General features: G+C 32.1%; 2 protein-coding genes across 2 annotated transcripts; one reads left to right on the forward strand and one right to left on the reverse strand.

Annotated features, from left to right (window-relative positions):
* Positions 1-889: 889 nt before the first annotated feature.
* On the forward strand, positions 890-11,927 carry LOC131956168 (G kinase-anchoring protein 1). The gene is made up of 10 exons (XM_059320592.1): positions 890-1,101; positions 5,321-5,431; positions 5,594-5,671; positions 5,800-5,959; positions 6,181-6,323; positions 9,557-9,658; positions 9,770-9,833; positions 10,141-10,211; positions 10,357-10,434; positions 10,643-11,927. Exons 1-10 carry the CDS (start codon positions 922-924, stop codon positions 10,661-10,663), a joined length of 1,008 nt encoding a protein of 335 aa, XP_059176575.1. The 5' UTR covers positions 890-921; the 3' UTR covers positions 10,664-11,927.
* A 96-nt stretch (positions 11,928-12,023) lies between these two features.
* LOC131956157 (uncharacterized) lies at positions 12,024-19,644 on the reverse strand. The gene is made up of 11 exons (XM_059320579.1): positions 19,440-19,644; positions 17,201-17,289; positions 16,486-16,563; positions 15,697-16,254; positions 15,194-15,316; positions 14,878-14,996; positions 14,075-14,150; positions 13,691-13,839; positions 13,406-13,505; positions 13,191-13,264; positions 12,024-12,969 (listed from the first exon to the last, which is right to left on the reverse strand). Exons 1-11 carry the CDS (start codon positions 19,531-19,533, stop codon positions 12,909-12,911), a joined length of 1,521 nt encoding a protein of 506 aa, XP_059176562.1. The 5' UTR covers positions 19,534-19,644; the 3' UTR covers positions 12,024-12,908.
* Between the last annotated feature and the right edge of the window lie 516 nt (positions 19,645-20,160).

Consider the following 20,160-nt stretch of genomic DNA (forward strand, 5'->3'; position numbering starts at 1 on the left):
AATTACGGACCCCCCCTCCCCCCTACGAGTGTGACGTCATTTATGGATGACCCCTTAGGTGAAGTTTAAGTTTTGGTAATAGACCTAGAACGAAGCAAGAAATACTTGCAAGATGTACCCAAACAGCAACAGCATTCAGTAAACTAAGAAACGTTTGGCATGTTAACAACACTTCTATTGGCACAAAAATTAAACTCATGCGGTCAGTGGTGGTGTGTGTCTTTCTGTATGGATGCGAAGCATGGACACCCAACGTTGATCTCCAGAGAAGATTCCAGGCCCTGGAAATATGTCTACGGAGATTCCTGGGAATCTCGTGCAGAGATCACATAAACAAATGAAGAAGTACGAGAAAGGATTACTAATGCGCTTGGTACCTTGGAGCATATAGAGAGCACAGTGAAAATAAGAAAACATAATCCAAAACAATATTGCAAGACACTGTACCAAGAGTGAGAAGGGGATGGCAAAGACGACACTAGATGGATGACATCAAAGTTTGGACGGGGCTGCCGGTTTCAGAACTTATCAGAATGTCAGAGGACAGAGATGGATCACGGAGAATTATACGGTCATCTTTAGTGCCCCAACGACCACAATATTAGATGGTTAAGGGATGATGGTGCTAGATAGATTTGGAATTTTTAAAATAGATATTTCTAGATAGTTTTGTTGTATTAGAAAGATTAACAAGTATTTTAATATGTCGTTTAATATTTTTGAAAGGGAGAGTCTTGTGCAGAATAAATAGTTCTTTTAGCCTTGAAATAGCTAAGCTCTCTGTTAGTTTTCTGCAGTAAAAAAATAAAATAGTTTTTTAATAAAGCATTGGACCAAGGGATATTACTGTAGAAATAATTATCACAACTAAAATTAGAGCGACCTCCCCTAGATGCACGTTTGCTTTGTATTTATTACAAAATGGCGAATAGACAAGGAATTTCAGTTTCAACATCACGATTTGCAGTTCTGAAAATCGAAGATGATGAAGATGATGAGAGAAAGCCACCCACCAAAGCCTCATCTCACCAAAATGCTTCTAGCTCTAGCGCTGCGAAGAAAAAGAATAAAAAGAAAAGGGACAATAAGGAAAGCGAACAGGTTAGTAACTGAATTTCAATTTCATCAACTGAACTGAGAACTCACTCACTGTTATAAAAAATCGGAAAAATTGGCCTACCCTCTTCTACCCTGACTTACAGATCACTAGATCTAGAATCAGCGAAAGAAGGACATCAGGAGCCACATTTTTAGCACCTGTACATTTTTAAAGATTTTAATTAGCCTAACTAACTGTAAAAAGTAATCTAATAGACTAGGTCTAGCTAGCTAGACCAGGGGTCGGCAACCTTTTGAGCCAGAAGAGCCAAAAGTTACAATTTACATAAGTTGCCAGTTTTTAAATAGCCACTAAAATTTTTATTTCAATATTTGGGAGAATGTTTACACCGGTGTCTGATAATGGAATCTTCTTTAAAAAAGGGGTGTTAGGTTACTGGTAGTTAACTAAATACACACATGGCTGGATAATGTCAATGCTAACCCTGTCCCTAACCCTAACCCCAACCCTGGTCCAACCATACGCCTAACCCTAATTTCTAACCATACAATTAGTCGAGATTACAATACTACACTAACAACCCAACACCCCTTTTTTAAAGAAGATTCCATTATCGGACACTGGTATCTATAATCATCCCAATATTTTGGCATTTGATTAGGATTAGACCTAGCCTATACTTTTGAATTTTGATTTGAAATAAATAGCTTTAAAAATGAAAGAATATTTATAGTAATTTTATAGGCCTAGGCCAGGCCTACTTAAAAAGCATACTAATATTTCGCACAAAACATAGGCCCTATTCAAGTATTATTCCTAGCTCTGCTATAATAAAATTAGTAATCAAATAATATACCTATACAACTATCTCAATCCGCTTTTGAAGCCAATTACTTTTTATAACTTTTTTTTCTTTCTTTATGGACACCACCGGCTCAGGAGGTGTCTCCCATAGCCCGGCAGCCCTAAACACGAGATACTCCAACTACTGGCTTGGGTATCGGTCGCTTCTGTTTTCGGTTTTCATCTGGCTTATCTTCCTACCCACTGAACGCAGGGTAAACTCGTACCCCACCAGCTCAACCGTAGGAAGCTAATAACTTAAAAAAACACGTATCTCATGTCAAATTAATGCATACTGACCGATAGAGAAATGCATTCTGAATCAGAATAATATTCCTTATTTAACGATATTCGAAAAAGTCGGCAGTGGCAAGAATGAAACCTTCGCCACGGGGCTGGCTACAACACGCTTGTGGATCTGGGTCTGGTGCCCAAGCGGCTGTCAGCTGTCCGTATACTCTCTACCTCACCTACTCTCATTGTTCTCTGATGAGTGTTTTTTATCCTGTTTAAAGTTGTTTTTTTTCTCTATAATAATTTTAATGAGTTTTAAAAATAATATAAAATAATTATTAATATTTGTGCATGGAACTGGAGTGCCGCATCTTGACATCAAAAGAGCCGCAGGTTGCCGACCCCTGGACTAGATTAATAACTAATACTACTAATACTAATATATAGGCCAATTGAAAATAAATAATAAACAATGAATAGAATAGGCCTAGGCCTAGTGAAAATAATAATGCTAAATGAAAATTATTCTAACAGTCTTACACTCTTACACAATATAAAAGTAATAATAAATGCTATTGAATTTACTTTAAATTGGTTTAATTTTGCATTTATAACTATAACCATACCCCCCCCCCCTTCCATCAGCATTTGGGGCAAATGTAGCTGGGTATGATAGACTAACTCCACAATAAACATCACTAGTTTCTAACCCCTAAATAGTTAATGCTGTGTACTGTATTTAAATGATACTAGCTATCAATAGGCCCCATTGGACCCAGTCCACAATTTATACAATTGTAGGTCTACATAGACAGTGTAGTAGTTTACATCAGGCACATAAGTATACCTAGTATGTAGCTGTTCAGAGCTAAGATTCTTGGATGTAAAAAAGTGTGGTACTAATTAATCTGCCTTGATGCTTTCCCCTGATGAGCCACATGTACTATACATTACATAACATGACACGGAGGTGAGAAATTTTGAGGGAAGAGCAGTGATACTGATTCCCCTTTGTTCTCCCTGCTGGACTCTCAGGCTGAGCTCTAAAAGCAGCAATCCATGTTACCTGCAAAAGAATTAGAAGTTTTATGGTGATTGCATAATGGTTTTAAGGAGGTGAGGAATGTTGAGGGGGAGTGCTGTCGTAGGCTAATTGATTCCTCTTTAATATCCTCCCTGCTGGACCATGGTGGTCATATATGACATAACATTCCATCTCTGATTGGCTGAGATCTAAGAATAGTCATCTATGTTACCAACAAAAGGTTTAGAAATTTTATGATAAGTTAAAAATAGGTGGGGCAGGGGTGATTTTATTGCCCATATGAAGAATTCAATGATTAACTTGCAAGTTTTACTCTGAGAATGATCAAAACTTTATAGCATGGTAAAACCGGACAAATGTTGGCCATTTTGTTTCTGCATCAATAATTATTGTGCGAAAAAAATTCTAAAACTTTTCTAATTACAGTTAGAAAGATGGTGTTAAAATGTAAAGCAACCAATGCATGGAGATTTGAAAAAAAGAATGGCATTGAAAAAGTCATGTGGTTTATTACCAAGTGAAGTTTCCTAAGTTATGTCTATTTGGAAAAAAAAAGTTAACAAAATGGTTTTATGGAGGTGAGATCTTTTTAGGAAAGAGCAGTGATATTAATTCCTGTTTCATCTTCTCCCTGCTGAGCCAAGTGGTTCATAAATGACAAGTGAAGAATCCTCTGCTTCTCTTTTATCAAAGAACAACAGTGATTGTTATCTCAGAAGTAGATTAGTAGTTTTATTGGGGGTTTTGTGGGGGTGGGGTGCTTACTGCGTCCTAATACCACACAGTGCTCTGTTTTACCCTTCAGTAAAAATTAACAAAACAAGGTTTAGTAGCATCAATAACTAGCAAAAAAATAATTAGCAATACAAAATGATTTGCAAACGACAGTATTTAACATGAAATTAAATCAGTCTATCAAAATTTTTAAATATTCTGTATTAAAAAAAAGATGACGCCAAATAAAATATGGTTTACGGTATTTCCAGTGGGTTCTGGAACTCTGTGAGATAAAGAGTAATTAAAAAACATTGGTTAAATCACGTTAAAATGTCAATTCACTCTGCTTTAATGTTTGTTAGTAGTAGCCATTCAAAAACATGTCTTTTTAAAATAAGCTTTTTCTAAGTTACTAATTTACATTGAAATTGCTATTGGTAGTGTAATTGCCAATTATTTTTAGCCTTTGTAAATTTAAGCTAAGGAAGTAATAGTCCCATTAGACACAAATGTAAGGCAAATCGTAGCAGGAGAAAAAATCAGAATCCTATGATTAGTGATAAGGGTGTTGCTGTAATTTAAATAAATAATTAGAAATTCACAGCTTCTTGAAAAATTACTATGGAAATTAATGATTTTGTAGGTCAAAAACCTTTAGCTCTAGTTTATGTTTTTTATTTTTCAAAAATTCTACATAACATTACTATTTTTTAAAAATAAGTTATCCCTTAATTAGCCTTTCTGAAATAATAGCTTAGGCCAAAGATAAGATTTGAATATATTTATCTTTAAAAACTTCCTTTAGAAAGTTATTCTTCTTACAAAACCTTTGAAAACAATGTGAAAATTTGTGACTATTTTGGTTAAGATATTCACTTTGTAATCACGGATAAGATGGGCTTGTTAACTTAAGGGGCCTAACAGTAGACAGCACCCTTGCTAAGTAAAAAAATCCTGAGTTTAGAACCCAGTGAGGTTGAACCCTTACCAAACTCCTTCTCACCCACACATGTCTAAACCAAGAAGTGTGATGCACTGAGGGAGAAAAAAGGTCCAGATGGTAATCACTTTGTTTAGTGGCTGGTAGCATGGGTTAGAGGAATTGTTGAATCTTAACCCTGTTCCAATCTAACTGGCTAAGAGCAAAATATTTTTTAAAAGTAGGTTTTTATTTTTGTGTGTTGGTTAAGTATGCTGCACACTTGTCACTGGTTTTGAGGTTTTTTAAGTCATTCTTATTACTGATTTCAATGCTGAAATCTTTATCTGATTTTAAAACTTGTTGCAGTTATTTGTTTAGTAGAGTTATTAAATAAGGTAGAGTTATTAAATAAACATAGCATAACTATTTTTGTATGAATATTTAATAATATTTAGGCGTATTTTGTTTAGGTTTAATTTATGTGTTGTATATATTCAAGCTAAAGAGTCTTGCTTTTGGGAAAACTTCTGGAAAACTGCCAAGAAATGGCACTGGTGATGGAGGAAATGAGAAAAAAGCTTGGGACCAGTGGAAAGAGCATGACAAAGAGGTGATCTTTTATTAGACTTTGTCAGTTGTGAAATTTTGCAAAATAATCTATGAAAAGGAGATACAATCATAAAATTAATCTCACAAACCTTGATACATAAAATATAGAAAATAATTTTTTAATTAGCAAAAACTGATGCCTATTTTATTTTCATGATTTCAGTTAGTAGAAGAAAAATTCAAAGATGATCTTGCTGCTGCTCTATTACAGAGTAGAATTGAGGCAGAACAAAAGCAGCAGGTAATCCTTTTAATATAACCTTTGCATCTGAAGCAGTGACTACCTTTTGGTAATAATTTGAATAATATAGCTTTAATCATTATCATAAACATCATGAGATTTTGTTAGCAGCAATATGTAATTTATAGGAAGCTTTGAAGCAGAAGCAAAGAATTGAGGCTGGTTTAGAGGCACCAACAACAAAGGAAGGAAGGAAAAAGAAGAAACAGAAAGAAAAACCACAAGCCATGTCTTTAGAACAGTTTAAGCAGTTGCCACCTGAGAAAACTATAGGCTCTGATTCAGAGGGTAGATTAATATATACTTTACATTTATGTTTAATAGTCTTATTTTGGTGTTTCATAATATTTTTACATATTTCACAATGCAGAAATTGAATGCAAGATAAGCTGTTTCAAACACATTTTAAATTAAAAACTCAAGTCTTTTCCAATTTGTGAAACAGTAATTTAAAAAATAGAACTTTTAAAAGTTGTGTCAGCTGTTACTGTTTTTAAAATTGTAAACAGATGAGGTCAATGGCAGGCCGCAGACTCCTCCTGTTCAAACACGTGTTCCACTTCCTTTGCAAGATTCCAAATTTTTCAACTCTGTCGAGGATGATGCTGAGCATATACTTAGGCAAGAAAAAATACAAGAGGAATACCGTAAGGTAAGTTTAACTTATAATCTAGTAATTATCACATTTTTGCTTTAAATGAATAATTTCAGAATAACAGTTTTCTTTACAAAAGGTTATTTCATGTATTTAAGCTTCTGTATTTAGTTTATAATGTTTTGATTTCGCTTAAGGGGGCGCATCGATGAACTAAGCTTGAAAAATCATGGTCGACCTCGGAAAATTCATTTTTTTTTTTTTAATTTTTTTCTATTACTTTAACCACTTATAAACATAATATACTTATCAAATTTACAATAAAATATAGTTTTTACACTTGTTTTTGCATTTGAAGTGGGTGTGTGTGTGTAAAAAAATGTATTTCACCCCGATATACGCCCATCACAACGATGTGTAGCGAGATCTACACACCGTAGTAAGCCTAGCTTACCATATATCAAAATGCGCGGAATTTCGAGGTCAGTCTAGCTAGCCTAAGAACATTGACCTAGTTCTAAATATAGTATTTCAAAACACGCAATGAAAGTGTGCTTCAAAATGGGAAGAGTCATGTATCTATTGGTCAATAGATGTCACATGACGCTTCTGTCTAAAAATACCGTGCGCCAAGCTCAATTTTTCTAACTTTTGTCAGGAAGTTTCGGCGGTCTCCTAGGAGATGCTATATTTAGCCGAGCTGTAGATATATTTGCAACAACTTTCACTTTCTACTTTTTGAATTATTTTTCGTTTCTGGAATTTATTTGAAGGTAAATTATGAATTTTTCAATTATTTCTATTCCTTTATCAAAGTATAAACTATAGTTTTATCTTAGATGCCAGATTTTACGTAGATTTTGATGTAGATCTAGTAACTTTATTACGTAAACTAGATCTTAGTCTTAGGCTCTTAGCCTAGCTATCAGTAATCAGTATCAAAGGCTGAATGTAATCAATGTATGCAGATAATGTGCATACCTTTTAGTACGTTGTGATTATTTTTTTAAAACAGCTTATACATTATTATGACTTGTTTTACAGATCTACAATGCCTGCACAAAAGTTGTATGCAAAAAAGGGACAGGCTTCCAGAAAGCAGAAGGCTGCATTGAAGTACATTGGCTAAGGCTTGTGCTACCAAGCAGCAAAAATCAGCTCTTGCAGGATCTACTGCAGATCCAGAGGCTGCTGGTTCAAGCACAACTACTGCTGCCACTACATCAACTGCTGCCACTGCATCAATTTCTGCCACTTCACCCACTGCTGCCACTTCACCCACTGCTGCCACTTCATCAATTGCTGCCACTTCACCCACTGCTGCCACTGCATCATCTGCTGCCACTGCATCAACTGCTGCCACTGCATCATCTGCTGCCACTGCATCCACTGCTGCCACTTCACCCACTGCTGCCACTTCACCCACTGCTGCCACTGCATCAACTGCTGCCACTGCATCATCTGCTGCCACTGCATCCACTGCTGCCACTTCACCCACTGCTGCCACTTCACCCACTGCTGTCACTGCATCAACTGCTGCCACTGCATCCACTGCTGCCACTTCACCCACTGCTGCAACTTCACCCACTGCTGTCACTGCATCAACTGCTGCCACTGCATCATCTGCTGCCACTTCACCCACTGCTGCCACTGCATCAACTGCTGCCACTGCATCCACTGCTGCCACTGCATCCACTGCTGCCACTACACCCACTGCTGCCACTACTCCTACTACTGGATATACAACCATCCCCACAGTGGTCAGTGCCTCCAAGAGAAAACTTAGCATGTTTTCTCAATGTGAAGCACCTCAAGCTACTACAGTTGGAGGGCTGGTCATTGTAGACCTGGCTGAAGTAAACGCCCTCTTTTCGGCAGCTCAGTGCAGTACATGTCAAGGGCCCTTGCAACTTATTTTGACTGGACGCAAGGGTCTAGCACATCAACTGCAAGTCAGCTGCAGTGTGCAACTCCATAGCAGCAGGATCAAGCTCCAATATGAGTAGCAGCGACAGGTGTTATGATATCAACAAGAAATTTGTCGCTGCTTTCCTCAACATAGGATTAGGCTATGCTGCTGTGGATAAGTTTTGCAATGCCATGGCCATTGAAGGAATGACAGAGTCATCATACCGCAATATCCTGAACAAAATATCAATTTCTTCAAAAAATTTCTCCAACGCCAGTCTTGACACAGCTATTGACCTGGTGCGCAAATCTTATGGCGTTGAGATCAGTCAGTGAGTTTAATGGTGGCAGTAAACATCTGGCTGCTTTTATGGATGCCATTGGCTGTTCCTATGCCACTTCTTCTCAAGTCAAAGCAGCAAGGCATGACAAGAGGAGGATTGACAGTGCTGAATGAAAGGCGTCAGCTGAAGTCAAAAGGAGAAGGTCCAGAATGATCTCGCCAGCTCAAAAGCCCAACAGGAGTTTGAGAAGCTGGAGGGAGGGCCTTCATACAGTTCTGGAGCCTTCTAAATTGTTATTTGTTTTAAGCTAAGTTAGTTTTATTAGTGTAAAAACTTTTTTTTTTTTTTTTTAATTTAAATTTTTTATTTCCATCAATATATGTAGTCTTTTTCAAACCCTTTTTACAAAATCAGTTTTTACTTAATTTACTACTAATGATGAAATTATCATCATAAACATGTTGATAAAGCTTTTAAAATAGCTCTTTACATTGTATTTTTAATGAAAAAAGCTTTTTTTTCCATTTTTGTTACGTTTTTAGCGTTTTCTCAATAATGTATTTTTTTACATTTTTGAACACTCAAAAACATTTTCCTCAAAAACTACTTGTTCAATTTACATGAAATTTCTGCTGAAGCTACATAACACACTGTTGAAAAAACAAGCAGATGAATAATTGAGCTATCTTCATTACTTTTTTTTATACAAAATTTTTTGCAAACCTTATAGGTTAAAATTAATTAGTCATTAGTAGAAAATTCATAATTAAAAAAGTTTCTGCAAATATGTAAATTTTCTTCTATGGATTTTGTCACATGCATGTGGACTATCTAAATCCAAAAGTTGGACTTGAAATTATAGATAGTTACTGAGGAAAAGTTTTTTAAAAATTGTATGTAAAAAATGTACATTTTTCCCGCCAAATTTAATCGGCTAACGATTACCATGAAAAATTTTGTACACCAAAGTGTATTAAACATATATACTAATGCCATAAATGAGTTATTTTCTGTAAAATAGTTAAATTGTGCAAAAAATGGTATTTCAATAAATTTCATGACTGTCCCCCCTTAACATATTATGTTTTTGTCAACCAGCAATATGCCTCAGACAATGTGATTGTTGCAAAGCTTAAAAATGATTTAGAAAAGAAAGAAAATCAGTTAACAGAGGCACAGAAACAAATAGAGAATATGGAGGTCAGTATTTAAAAAACTACTATTATTTATCTTAAAAGAATGCTGAGTATAAATGTCCAGAGTAATATTATAAAAAAACTAATTGTAACGTTTTGCTGTCTGACATTCCAGGCTGAGCTGAAGCAGGTCAAGAAAAGAAACAAACAGCTCTGTGTTATTTTAGCACAAGGAGAAAGTGAGTTGATTTAGGTCTATAGCTGTGAGTTAAAGTGTGAAGCATTCAAAATGTTGTGTTAAATAAAGAGGTTTAAAATAGTTTCACTTTTGTATTGTAATCACATTATTAAGCAGCATTTTAAAAGAAATGCATTATTTGAAATTTAGGAAGCCAAAATTTGCCTTGATTCATAAAATATATTTTAAATTAAGAAAAATAAATTTGCAAGTAGTTTATTGCATTTAGTTCAATTAAAATTTATAAATGGAACTATTTATGAGTTCAGCGTTGCTGTAAGGTAATATATTTTTCAAATTAACTTTAGTGAAAGATAAAGCTCAAGTACTTTTACAAGTAGATGAGCTCACAGCAGTCAAAGATGAACTTACTGACCAGGTAAAATGTTATTTCAGTTACTAATTATTATTTAATGTAAAGACTTTTGGTTGTAGTTGCGATTTGTAGAATTGTTCTGCATGCTACTTTTGTGACTTGCAATGTTCAGTTGTGGCTAATTTTTTAGTCTTTTTCCTTTGTCTAGGTGACATCTTTGACTGCAGAATTGGAAAAGGAAAAATCAAAAAATCACTCAATGAAAGCAGAGCTAGATAAGTTGAAGGTATGTTATTTTTAAAAATATTTTACTTTATTGTATTTATTCCCTTTTTCCATTATAAGAAAATACAAAAATTAGAAAAACTGCTTTCATAATTATCTTTGGACTCTAATTTTGATGTATATTACTTCATGCAGTGAGTAAAAAAAAGTTGTTCAAAGTGAAATTTTTGTATATATTATTGATTTACATTTTCTAATCTCTTTTACAGGGAAATAAACATGGAAAGTAGGCTATTATTAACAAAAGAACTGTTTTGTAATGATGACCAATGTTTGTGTATTTTCAAATTCATCTGCTTGGTTATAACTTTTATTAAGTAACACTAGGCTGGTTGGATAACAGGTGTTTTGTTTTTGTATTAAAATAAAAATATATTGACATTTCTGTTTTGATTGTTGTAAAAAATACTTTAAATTTTAGTAAGATCAGAAAATATCACAAAAACTGATCCATTTGAATACACAAATGTAAATTGAACCTAACTTTGATGGTAGAAGATTTAAGTTTTTCATTTCTCAACAATATATAATTTGTCAGGTTTTTAATTACTATCTGTTTGCATTATGTTATTTTTTTTTTGGTAGTTTAAAAGATAAATTCAAATTTTTATGTTTTCTGCTACTTAAATATACATTTTGATTTAATACATTGTAGAAAAAAAAGTTAATCTTTCTTATTTGGTTTGTTTTTTTTTCTTTTATAATTTCTTCTTTCAGTATGAATTTAATTTTTTAGAAATAAGATATTTTAAAACACATGACATACACATATTTGCTTTGTACATTTATTAAAATTTTTATTGACAATCGAATCTTGTTCTTACACTTAAGGCCAGTTTTGTTTACATCCAAGTACATGTTTTAAAACCTTTTCTTTTCTTCTTTGTAGCAAGCATTTTTTTAAATACTTGTTTTTTTTCTTACTTTCTTAAATTAGTTCTGTAAGTTAAGGAATTATTTGTTTGTTTTTTAAGATAGTTCAGTCAACTATTTTCCACATAAATTCTTAGTTATAATTAATAAGAAAACCACATTTGTGCCTATACTAAGAGCTTGGTGAGAATAAATATATAAATATATATTTTTTCATCAGTTTTCAAGATTTTAGATGGGATTTCTTTATTATAAATATCTTTGTTTTAAAATGTTGGTTTACTAAAAGAAAAGCTAAGATAGTGTAAGTCCAAGGGGGTCAGTGCTTTGTGTTAACAGTGTAAGTGGCATTAGATTATTTACCATAAATCATAAGCAAAGTTTTATGTGTAAAAATTATTTTGTAAAGTCTAATCACAATCAGAAAAATATTTTTGGTTAAGCATTATGCTATTTAATGGAAAAATATACATGCAATAGAAAATAGGTAAATGATTTTTTATATTGATTCTTATCTTAAGCTTTTTTATGATTTTGATATTTCATTTATTTTGTTCTAATTTTAAGTATGTAATTAGGGTGTGTCTGTTATTTTTATGTGAAATTAAAATTGCTCAGCAAAACCTTTTTTCTGTATGATTATTTCTCTTTCTAGTGTTGTTGTTATTTATGAAAAGAATAATTCAGTTATTTAACCGACAAAGAAGAATTCAGTTTAATATCACAGTTGTATTACCAAAAGAAACAACAAAAAACAACAGCATAATAATCTTATTTAAAAAAAAAAAACAAAGCAATCAAACAATTCAAATGGTGTACAATTCATAGTGATTTAAATGTTTACCAACAGTTTAAAAACAAAAAAAAAAAATTGATATTTAACAATAAAATTAACAAGCGTAAAAAATTATGTTATGTAAGTTAATATAACACTAAAAAATGCAATTTGAAGTTAAACAACTGTCCATTTTTTTTACATAAGTTGTACAATATTAGCTCAATTTTTTTTTACATTTGAGAAATTTAATAGCATAGTTTATTTCTTTATTATATAAAGATGCAAAACATCCCCCTAGAATAATTATTGTTCATTTTTAAATGATAAATGAAAATAATTAGAAAAAAAAATTGCAACAACCCACAAAATGCCTTAGCCGTCCATCAGTTAGAGATGCATTTTTAGAATTCTTTATGTGTTTCAAACAAATGTTGGCTACATGTGCAAAAACTACACCATATTAAAATTTTTACAATTTAAAAAGGTTTTCAAAATGTTCTTCTGAATTTGCAAATGGCTTTGTAACATGGCTGCATTAATAAAACAAATTTCTTTTTTTTTTTTTAAATTATAATTAAGAGGTGAATTTAAAAAAAAAAAAATTCAGTAAATGCACTTGTCTTACGTTTAACATCAGGAAAATACATAAGGATTAATATAAAGTAAATTCTGAGCAAATAATATTCAGTGTCAACAGAAACATTTTAAGTCATAAATGAGATTCAATGCACAACATAAATTAAGACAGAAATTTTTTCTTATAGAGAAGGTTTTTTTCTAATTAACAATAAAAACATATGCTTTCAAAACCTGTTGCAAAATTTTTAGTCTGTAGCAAGCTTGAAGGAAGCCATTAGTGCCCTGTGGTCTGAAGCAGCATTTGGCCTGAAATACAGAAAAACGTTAAGTCTTAAACAGAGCTAAAGCAAATTTTAAAAGATGAAACCAGATGGTCACAAGATTCACGGACAGACATCTAAAAAATAAGCCAGATCAGTAATGAATCTTTTTTTAATGATTACTGTGGTTGTATTTGTAAAAATATATGGGTTTTAATAAGTTGACTTTCGGATTTGTATTTACAATATAAAAATTGTCAAACATACCCTCTTTCATCAGGAAGAATTTTAATTTCCTCAGCTTTCAACATGTTTGTCTTTTTCATAAAGATGTAATCTATCTAAATTTTGACATGAATGGTTAAAAACATATATGTTAGCTTTATTAGGTAGTTTTGATTTTAAGGGTAGGCATTTTTTGAAACGATATTTTACATCAGATAAACGTATTTAATACAATCAGGCAAAAATAGGAAACCTACTCGTTTTGAAGGTTTCTCTAAGCTGCTGAATGTAAACCCGTCATCACTGGGGTGTAATATATCCCATACATCCACCAGTCCTGTCTTGTCTGTCAACATTCTAGAAGAAATTAAAAGACAATTTATTTTTAAAGAAAACATAATACAGACACTCTTGCTTTTGGGTATGATTTCTTTTTGTTTCAAGCATTAAAACATTTGTTTTTCAAATTTACAAATATAAGAAACAAACAAAAAGATACATTATACATCATATAGTGAAATTTATAATTTACAATTCTACACCTGATTGCTTTTTCTTCTGGTGTGGCGTTAAGGTCACCCATAAATATAGCAGGCTCATCCTCATATCTTTTCATATACTGTAGTATCTGTGCTACAGATTCCTCTCTTGCTTCATGACTCAAGGAGAAGTGAGTGTTAAAGATGTGTAGCTGGGAAATTTTGACATATCCATTAATCATTAGATATATGAGGTCATTTGCATTTGTGACAACCGCTAATTCATAATTTACAACTAGCCAATACCAATTATTCACGTTTTAAAACTTATAAATCAAGTAAAAAAATTATAACTTTATACTGGGCCATTGAATGTTAATGCTATTTAAGAATGACAAGTTTACAATGGTAATACAATGTTTTTATATAAGGTAATATTATAGTTACCTTCCCAAAATAGGGGACTTCTATTACAGCATGTAAACACACCCTCTGGTTCTTGTCTGCCGAGTTGCTGTGGTTCCTGACCAAACAAAATTTTTATAATTTAAAATTGGACTGCACTAAATTTTTATGTTTTATGAGTCAACAGTTCTGTCATAATTACAAAATTTAAAAAAAAAAACAATTTAAGACCAGATCAGTTAAGCATCTGACCAGTTTCCTCTTTGCTCTTTCATTTTCCACAGGCCATTGTACTGAATATTACAAATTAGCCCTGTTTTAAAAACATTTCAAATAACACCTTTAGAATTAAGCAATAGACTGAATTCATCATTTCCCATCACCCCTCTGCGAGGACAGGATGCCAACTCCACCTCTCTGTCCAAGGGAATTCTCTACAGCTGGTACCAGCTGATGGTGTATGGCTTACGTTTTCATCCCCAAGAGTTTTTGGCTTGTCTCTACTCCATCTACCATATTAGTGCCTGATAGGTGATTTTGGTAGGTGATTACACAGAGAGTATCCAATCTATATCAATGAGTTGAAAGGTTATTTGTCTGAGGTTAGTGTTATTACACTGGCTGACCAATGAATCTGCAGGATTCTTATCAAGTAGCTTTTAGAAAATACCTGTAATTCCTAGATGGTCATGTTCCTAGTCTTTTCTTGAAGTTATTTGGCAAACAGATTAAATAAGACTTTAAGTTTTCTTGCAGATATTACAAATTTTATTTAATATCAGGTGCTACAAATTTAATTTAAATATCTAACATTTACTTTTTTTGGTAACTTAGCTAGAACATACCTGAACAAAAGCAAATACTCATGGTGTATTATTGGAAATTTGGAGAAGATTGCCACACCTTCCTCTGTTCTACCCTGCTCTAAGCTGTTCCCATGCATTTGTGCTGGTTGAAAAACAAACTAAAAAAAAAGGTAGAACATTAAAAATGAAATTAACCTGTTGATAACATAACATTTTCTTTATTTCCCTCAAAATCTAAGTTTCACTTTCATTCTTTTTTCATTTAGACATACATTTGTCTACTATACATTCACTATTTTATATAATAAAAAAGAATGGAAATAGATTTTCATATCTGCTTATATCAAAATCTTACCTGATATTCTGGCATTTTAAATACAAGATGATCCATCTGACTAGGGCCTAAACTTTCCCCCAAATGATTTTCAAAACGAATTTCTTGAAATCCAATGATATCTGGCTTAGCCTTGTGTAATAACTGCAGATACAAAAAACAATAAATTCTGCTCAAAATTGAGTTTTAAAAAAACTAAAGCTTCATAACAGACAATGAGAAACAAACTTATCTCATCAAGTGAAATAAACAGCATTTTAAAATTAATTTTTGTTTTCTTTTTAAAACTAATATCATACCTCTATCATTTAATACATTTTGTATTTAAACTCTATTAACTTTACAAAAGAAGTATCAATTATACTTAGTAAATAAATTGTGAATATGTGCATAGAATAATAATGCTTGTTACCTAGAAGAGATAAACATTTTTATAAATTAAATAGCCAACAAATTCTGAATGTTTTAAATTTTAAAATTAAAACATCACAAAACCTAAAATCAATTTTAATACCATTTATTACCTTTATAATAGAACTTAGTCTTTGAGGATATTCTTCACTTTTTTGATGATATGTATTGAAATTCCATATATTGTAACTCATCACAGAAATACTTGTCTTTACATTCAATGTCTCCTTGCTATTGTCATCGTGCGACACATCTTTATTCAAACTTGAATGAATCTCACCTGTTGGACTGTTCAGATCTGTTTTCAACAAAACACATTCGTCCGCTGAAGGAAACCACATCTCCCTGTGCTTTGCCAGAGTAGATAGTACGTGTAACTTGCTCTGTCTATCTGAAGTACTATTAAGGCATCCATGGCTCATTTGGTTAAGGTGTAACCAATCAGCATTGTGAAATGTGTGAGAATACACATAAAACACATCAGAATCAGGTGTCTTTGTTAGGGTTATAAAATGAAACATGGTTGATTCATTGCCACTGAAGATAACTTGAAAAGTGTAAGTTTTTCCAAAAGTAACAGGGACAGACACTGGGTGTTTATTACCATTAATGTCAGTGACCATCATGGTTACAGTGAGTGGAGACTTTTCAGACTTTGAGTACCAGAGATCCTTCAAACAAATAAGTTAAAAAAGCATGGATTTTTCTTAACTAAAATTATTCTTATATTATAATTAAAGTCTGACAAATTTAAGTATTCAAACAAATATTTTAAATTTTTTAATGAATACTAATTACTTGCAGGTAAGCTATGATCATCTTTTTAAAACTTCCAATATGTTTATGCTGATACGTTTTAATGAGATACAATTAATGAATAGCTATTTAAATAATGTAATTACCATCTTGCTGAGGCATCTAATGGTAAAATTTTGGGAAGGTTCACCAGGATGCCTCTTTGTGATATAAGGTACTGCATGCTGAAACAAATTGTGAAAAACAAATGATACATTATTTCTTCATAGCTGTGCTAATTGTTTAGCATATTATGGTTTAGTTCTTAAAATTGTAAACTACCTAAGCATGTTTAAATACAGTGGTACCTTGAAATACAAGTTTAGGGATAAAGTGGAGTGTTAAGAGTAACAAGTAAGTGAATTAAAGTAAAAAAAACTTAACAATGAGTAAGTGAAAAAGTGAAGCTCTTTGGCCTATCTCTTCTACTCTCCGCCTACACCTCCATCAGCCATCTTCCCTAAGCTCAAGTCAGCAGATTTTCAAGTTAAATTCTTAATAAAACCAATTTATTTCTTTGCACTATCCTATATTATCTTATTAAACAATATTTGTCATGTATAAATATACTTTTTTTATTTATAAAAAATATATAAAAAAACATCTGGGGTGGTATTTTGGGGGCTGGAATGGATTAATGGCATTTCAATTAATTTTAATGCAGAAAATTCCTTTGTGATACAAGCACTTTGAAAAATGAGCGATGTTACGGAAAAAATTAAACTCATCTTTTGAGTTAACATTTTTTTGTAAAATAATATTGTAGTATAATTATAGATAATTTATATAGAGTAACTATATAAAATAAATAAATAATGTCACCTTGCTTGCTTGAATTACATCATCATATTGCATTGAGGGTTGAGGGGTCACTTGTTTCCAAACACCACCATACATTATTTTTTTATAATCTGTTCAAAATGTAAGATAACTATAGATTGTGTGGAAATATTTAATAATATCAAAGATTTATAAAGTCTAAGTGAAAAAAAAAACAAGGAAAAACTAAAGTTTTGAAACTAATTACACTAAACAAAAATCTAGATATTCATGAACCAATAAAGTAAAATTCAAAGAAATTAATATTTATAAAAATAACCTATCTACTTTCCCCAAGCTAGACAATTCATGTGATGTTATAAAGACTAGGCCTACTAAAATGGATTAATTAACATATTAATTTTGAGGGGGGGGGTAAGAATATTATATAAATTATATATAAGTATTTGTATTCAGTAGGATACTATATTCAATATTAATTATTAATACTATTTACACGCTGGAGCCCATCTATAAATAAAGTCACACTCTTAAAGGGGGAGGGAGGGTTTCCAAATGTTGTAATGAAATGTGAAGAAAGTGAATTTCAGCAGTTTGTTTGCATTTTTAAGATTAAAATATTAATTCATTTACTCAAAGTTGGAAAAGCTCAGGAAACAATATTTTATAAGCAAACTGCTGTTTTAAAAGTAAAAAAAAAATTGTGTGATACCATTGTGTGTGTAATGATGAGTAGGGGTTGGAGTTAAAAATAGTTTTAAAAGACATGATATGGTAAAGACGACCCCCCCCCCCTGGACCAAAATAATAACATCTTAAAATACTAATACTATCTTATTTAGAACCTATCTATACTACTATAGTTTTAGTTGTAAGCTAAAGTACTAATAATAGTTGTTAGGAGAAAAATACTCAACGTCAAAGAAGGTCAAAAGTAAAAAAAACACAAACTTTGTAATTTTATCATTAGGCTCATATAAAATTTGTTAATATAAACTGGTTGTCAGTCAACTCAGTTAATAATTATTAATTAATAATAATGAGTTAGGCCTAAGTGTCAGTTGGTCAAACTAATGATAACTAAGTATTTGGGTAATCTATCATTTTAGGTGCGTAAAATTGGCCGAGGGTAGTAATGTTCGAAAAAGTTGCCTCATTGTTTAGGCTTTAATAGAAATATATTGTGATATATTTGTGTCAAATATTTTATATAACTGAATAATAAACCAAAATCAATGACGAAGTATATAGTATATTAATATAGGCCAGAATCTAACTTTAAACGGCAGTGTTTGCAAGCAAGATTTGCTATATAAATAGCAACCATCTGTAAATTAGAGTGGCTTCCCCTGAATCTCCCACCATAAGTTTACCAAAAATAACTTAAACAAGATGACTGCTAAAGTAAATGAGCTTGGATGCATCTGATGAAAAAAGTACTAGCTTTTATTTATTTATTACTGAGAAGTTTTAATACAATTGTTTAAAAACAGGTACATTAATCAAACTTTGAAACATTTTTGGGTAATCTATCGTTTTAGGTACGTAAAATCGCCCGCGGCTATTTATGCACGAAAACGTTACCTCATTGTCAAGGCTTTAATAGAAGTTTATTGTCATATGTTTGTGTCAAATATTATAGATAAATGAATAATAAACCTAAATCAATGGCTAAATATATCGATAGGGGCCAGAAATTAACTTTAAACAGCAGTGTCTGAGAGCAAGATTTGCTATATAAACAGCAGCCATTAGTAAAATAGAGTGACTTCCCCCTGAATCTGGCGCTATAAGCTTATAAAAATAAAACTTGGACAAGATGGCTGCTATAGTAAATAAGCATGGTTGCATCTGTTGGAAACATCGCTAGTCTTCAGTTATTACGGAAAAGTTTTAATTCAATTGTTTAAAAACAGGTACATAAATGAATCAAGGAAAGATTTTTGAATTTTTTAAAACATAAATCCTCCTCAAAATGTGAAATAATTATTAAAATTTAAGGAGTCACCTGTTTTTCACATTACAAATCGCGGGCAATTTTACGTACCCAAAACGATAGATTACCCATTTTTGTAACTTTCAAACCATGATCATGGCATAAATCCTCGTTAAAATGTGAAATATGCCTAATTAATTACTAAAATTTAATGAGTCACCTTTTTTCACATTACTAGTCTCGGCCAATTTACGTACCTAAAACGATCAATTTCATTAATTTTTAAACTTTGTAAACTTAAACTAAAAACTAGTCACTAGAGTAGTAAACAAACACTACACTCACTTGGTTCATGCATGTCTTTTGCAATAGTTTTAAAAATACTAAAAGTTAAAAAGCACCAGAATGTTAAAATACAAAACTTGTCAAAGAAATGCATTTTTTAAATTAAAAGTATTAGGCTAAATATGTATTGGTTGATAAAGAGCATAGATCTAAAAATGATTATCCTTTTCTCGTTTACTGTGTTTACAGTCCAATAAATAGATCGTGTTTCGACTAAAACATACATTGAAGTTTTTAAACTTTTAGATGATACAAAAAATATCGCTCTGAAAGCAAAAATAATATTAGGAAACAAACAATTACAATGTTGTAGATGACAAATAATAAAATATTTAACAGTTTAAAATGACAATCTGTAAAAATAAAACAGTAGAAAACATTTAATGTGATAAGTCAGTAACTCAGACTAAAAAGTGATACTTTTTAAATTATTGTTTCATGTGTTTTTACGCATACGCCTTTACTTTTAACACAGTAGGGGCAGAGGGGGAAAAAAAAAACTTCACGCTATCTTACAGCAGGGGTCTCCAAACTTTTCAGTCCGAGGGCCGCACTAACTATCAAATTTCAGTTCGGGGGCCAGTTTTTTCCAGGCATGTCTTTCATATCTCTGGGCAAAGTTCCTCAGCAATCACCGACAAACGATTTTTCGTTGGACAAAAACATCTCCGCGGGCCGGATGAGAGGACTTCGCGGGCCGGCATGGCCGCATCCGGCCCGC

The sequence above is a fragment of the Physella acuta genome, unplaced genomic scaffold (genome assembly GCF_028476545.2).
Source record: "Physella acuta isolate Inbredline_101_S28 unplaced genomic scaffold, ASM2847654v3 ptg001131l, whole genome shotgun sequence".
Lineage (NCBI taxonomy): Eukaryota > Metazoa > Mollusca > Gastropoda > Physidae > Physella > Physella acuta.

Coding starts and splice junctions, on each gene's coding strand:
- LOC131956168 (XM_059320592.1), top strand. CDS start 922: ATGGCGAATAGACAAGGAATTTCAGTTTCAACATCACGATTTGCAGTT. Junction 9,834..10,140: donor TATTTTAGCACAAGGAGAAA/GTGAGTTGATTT, acceptor AATTAACTTTAG/TGAAAGATAAAGCTCAAGTA. Junction 10,212..10,356: donor AAGATGAACTTACTGACCAG/GTAAAATGTTAT, acceptor TCCTTTGTCTAG/GTGACATCTTTGACTGCAGA.
- LOC131956157 (XM_059320579.1), bottom strand. CDS start 19,533: ATGCATTTCTTTGACAAGTTTTGTATTTTAACATTCTGGTGCTTTTTA. Junction 16,564..17,200: donor ATGTAATTCAAGCAAGCAAG/GTGACATTATTT, acceptor AATTTGTTTCAG/CATGCAGTACCTTATATCAC. Junction 14,997..15,193: donor TTAAAATGCCAGAATATCAG/GTAAGATTTTGA, acceptor CTTTTTTTTTAG/TTTGTTTTTCAACCAGCACA.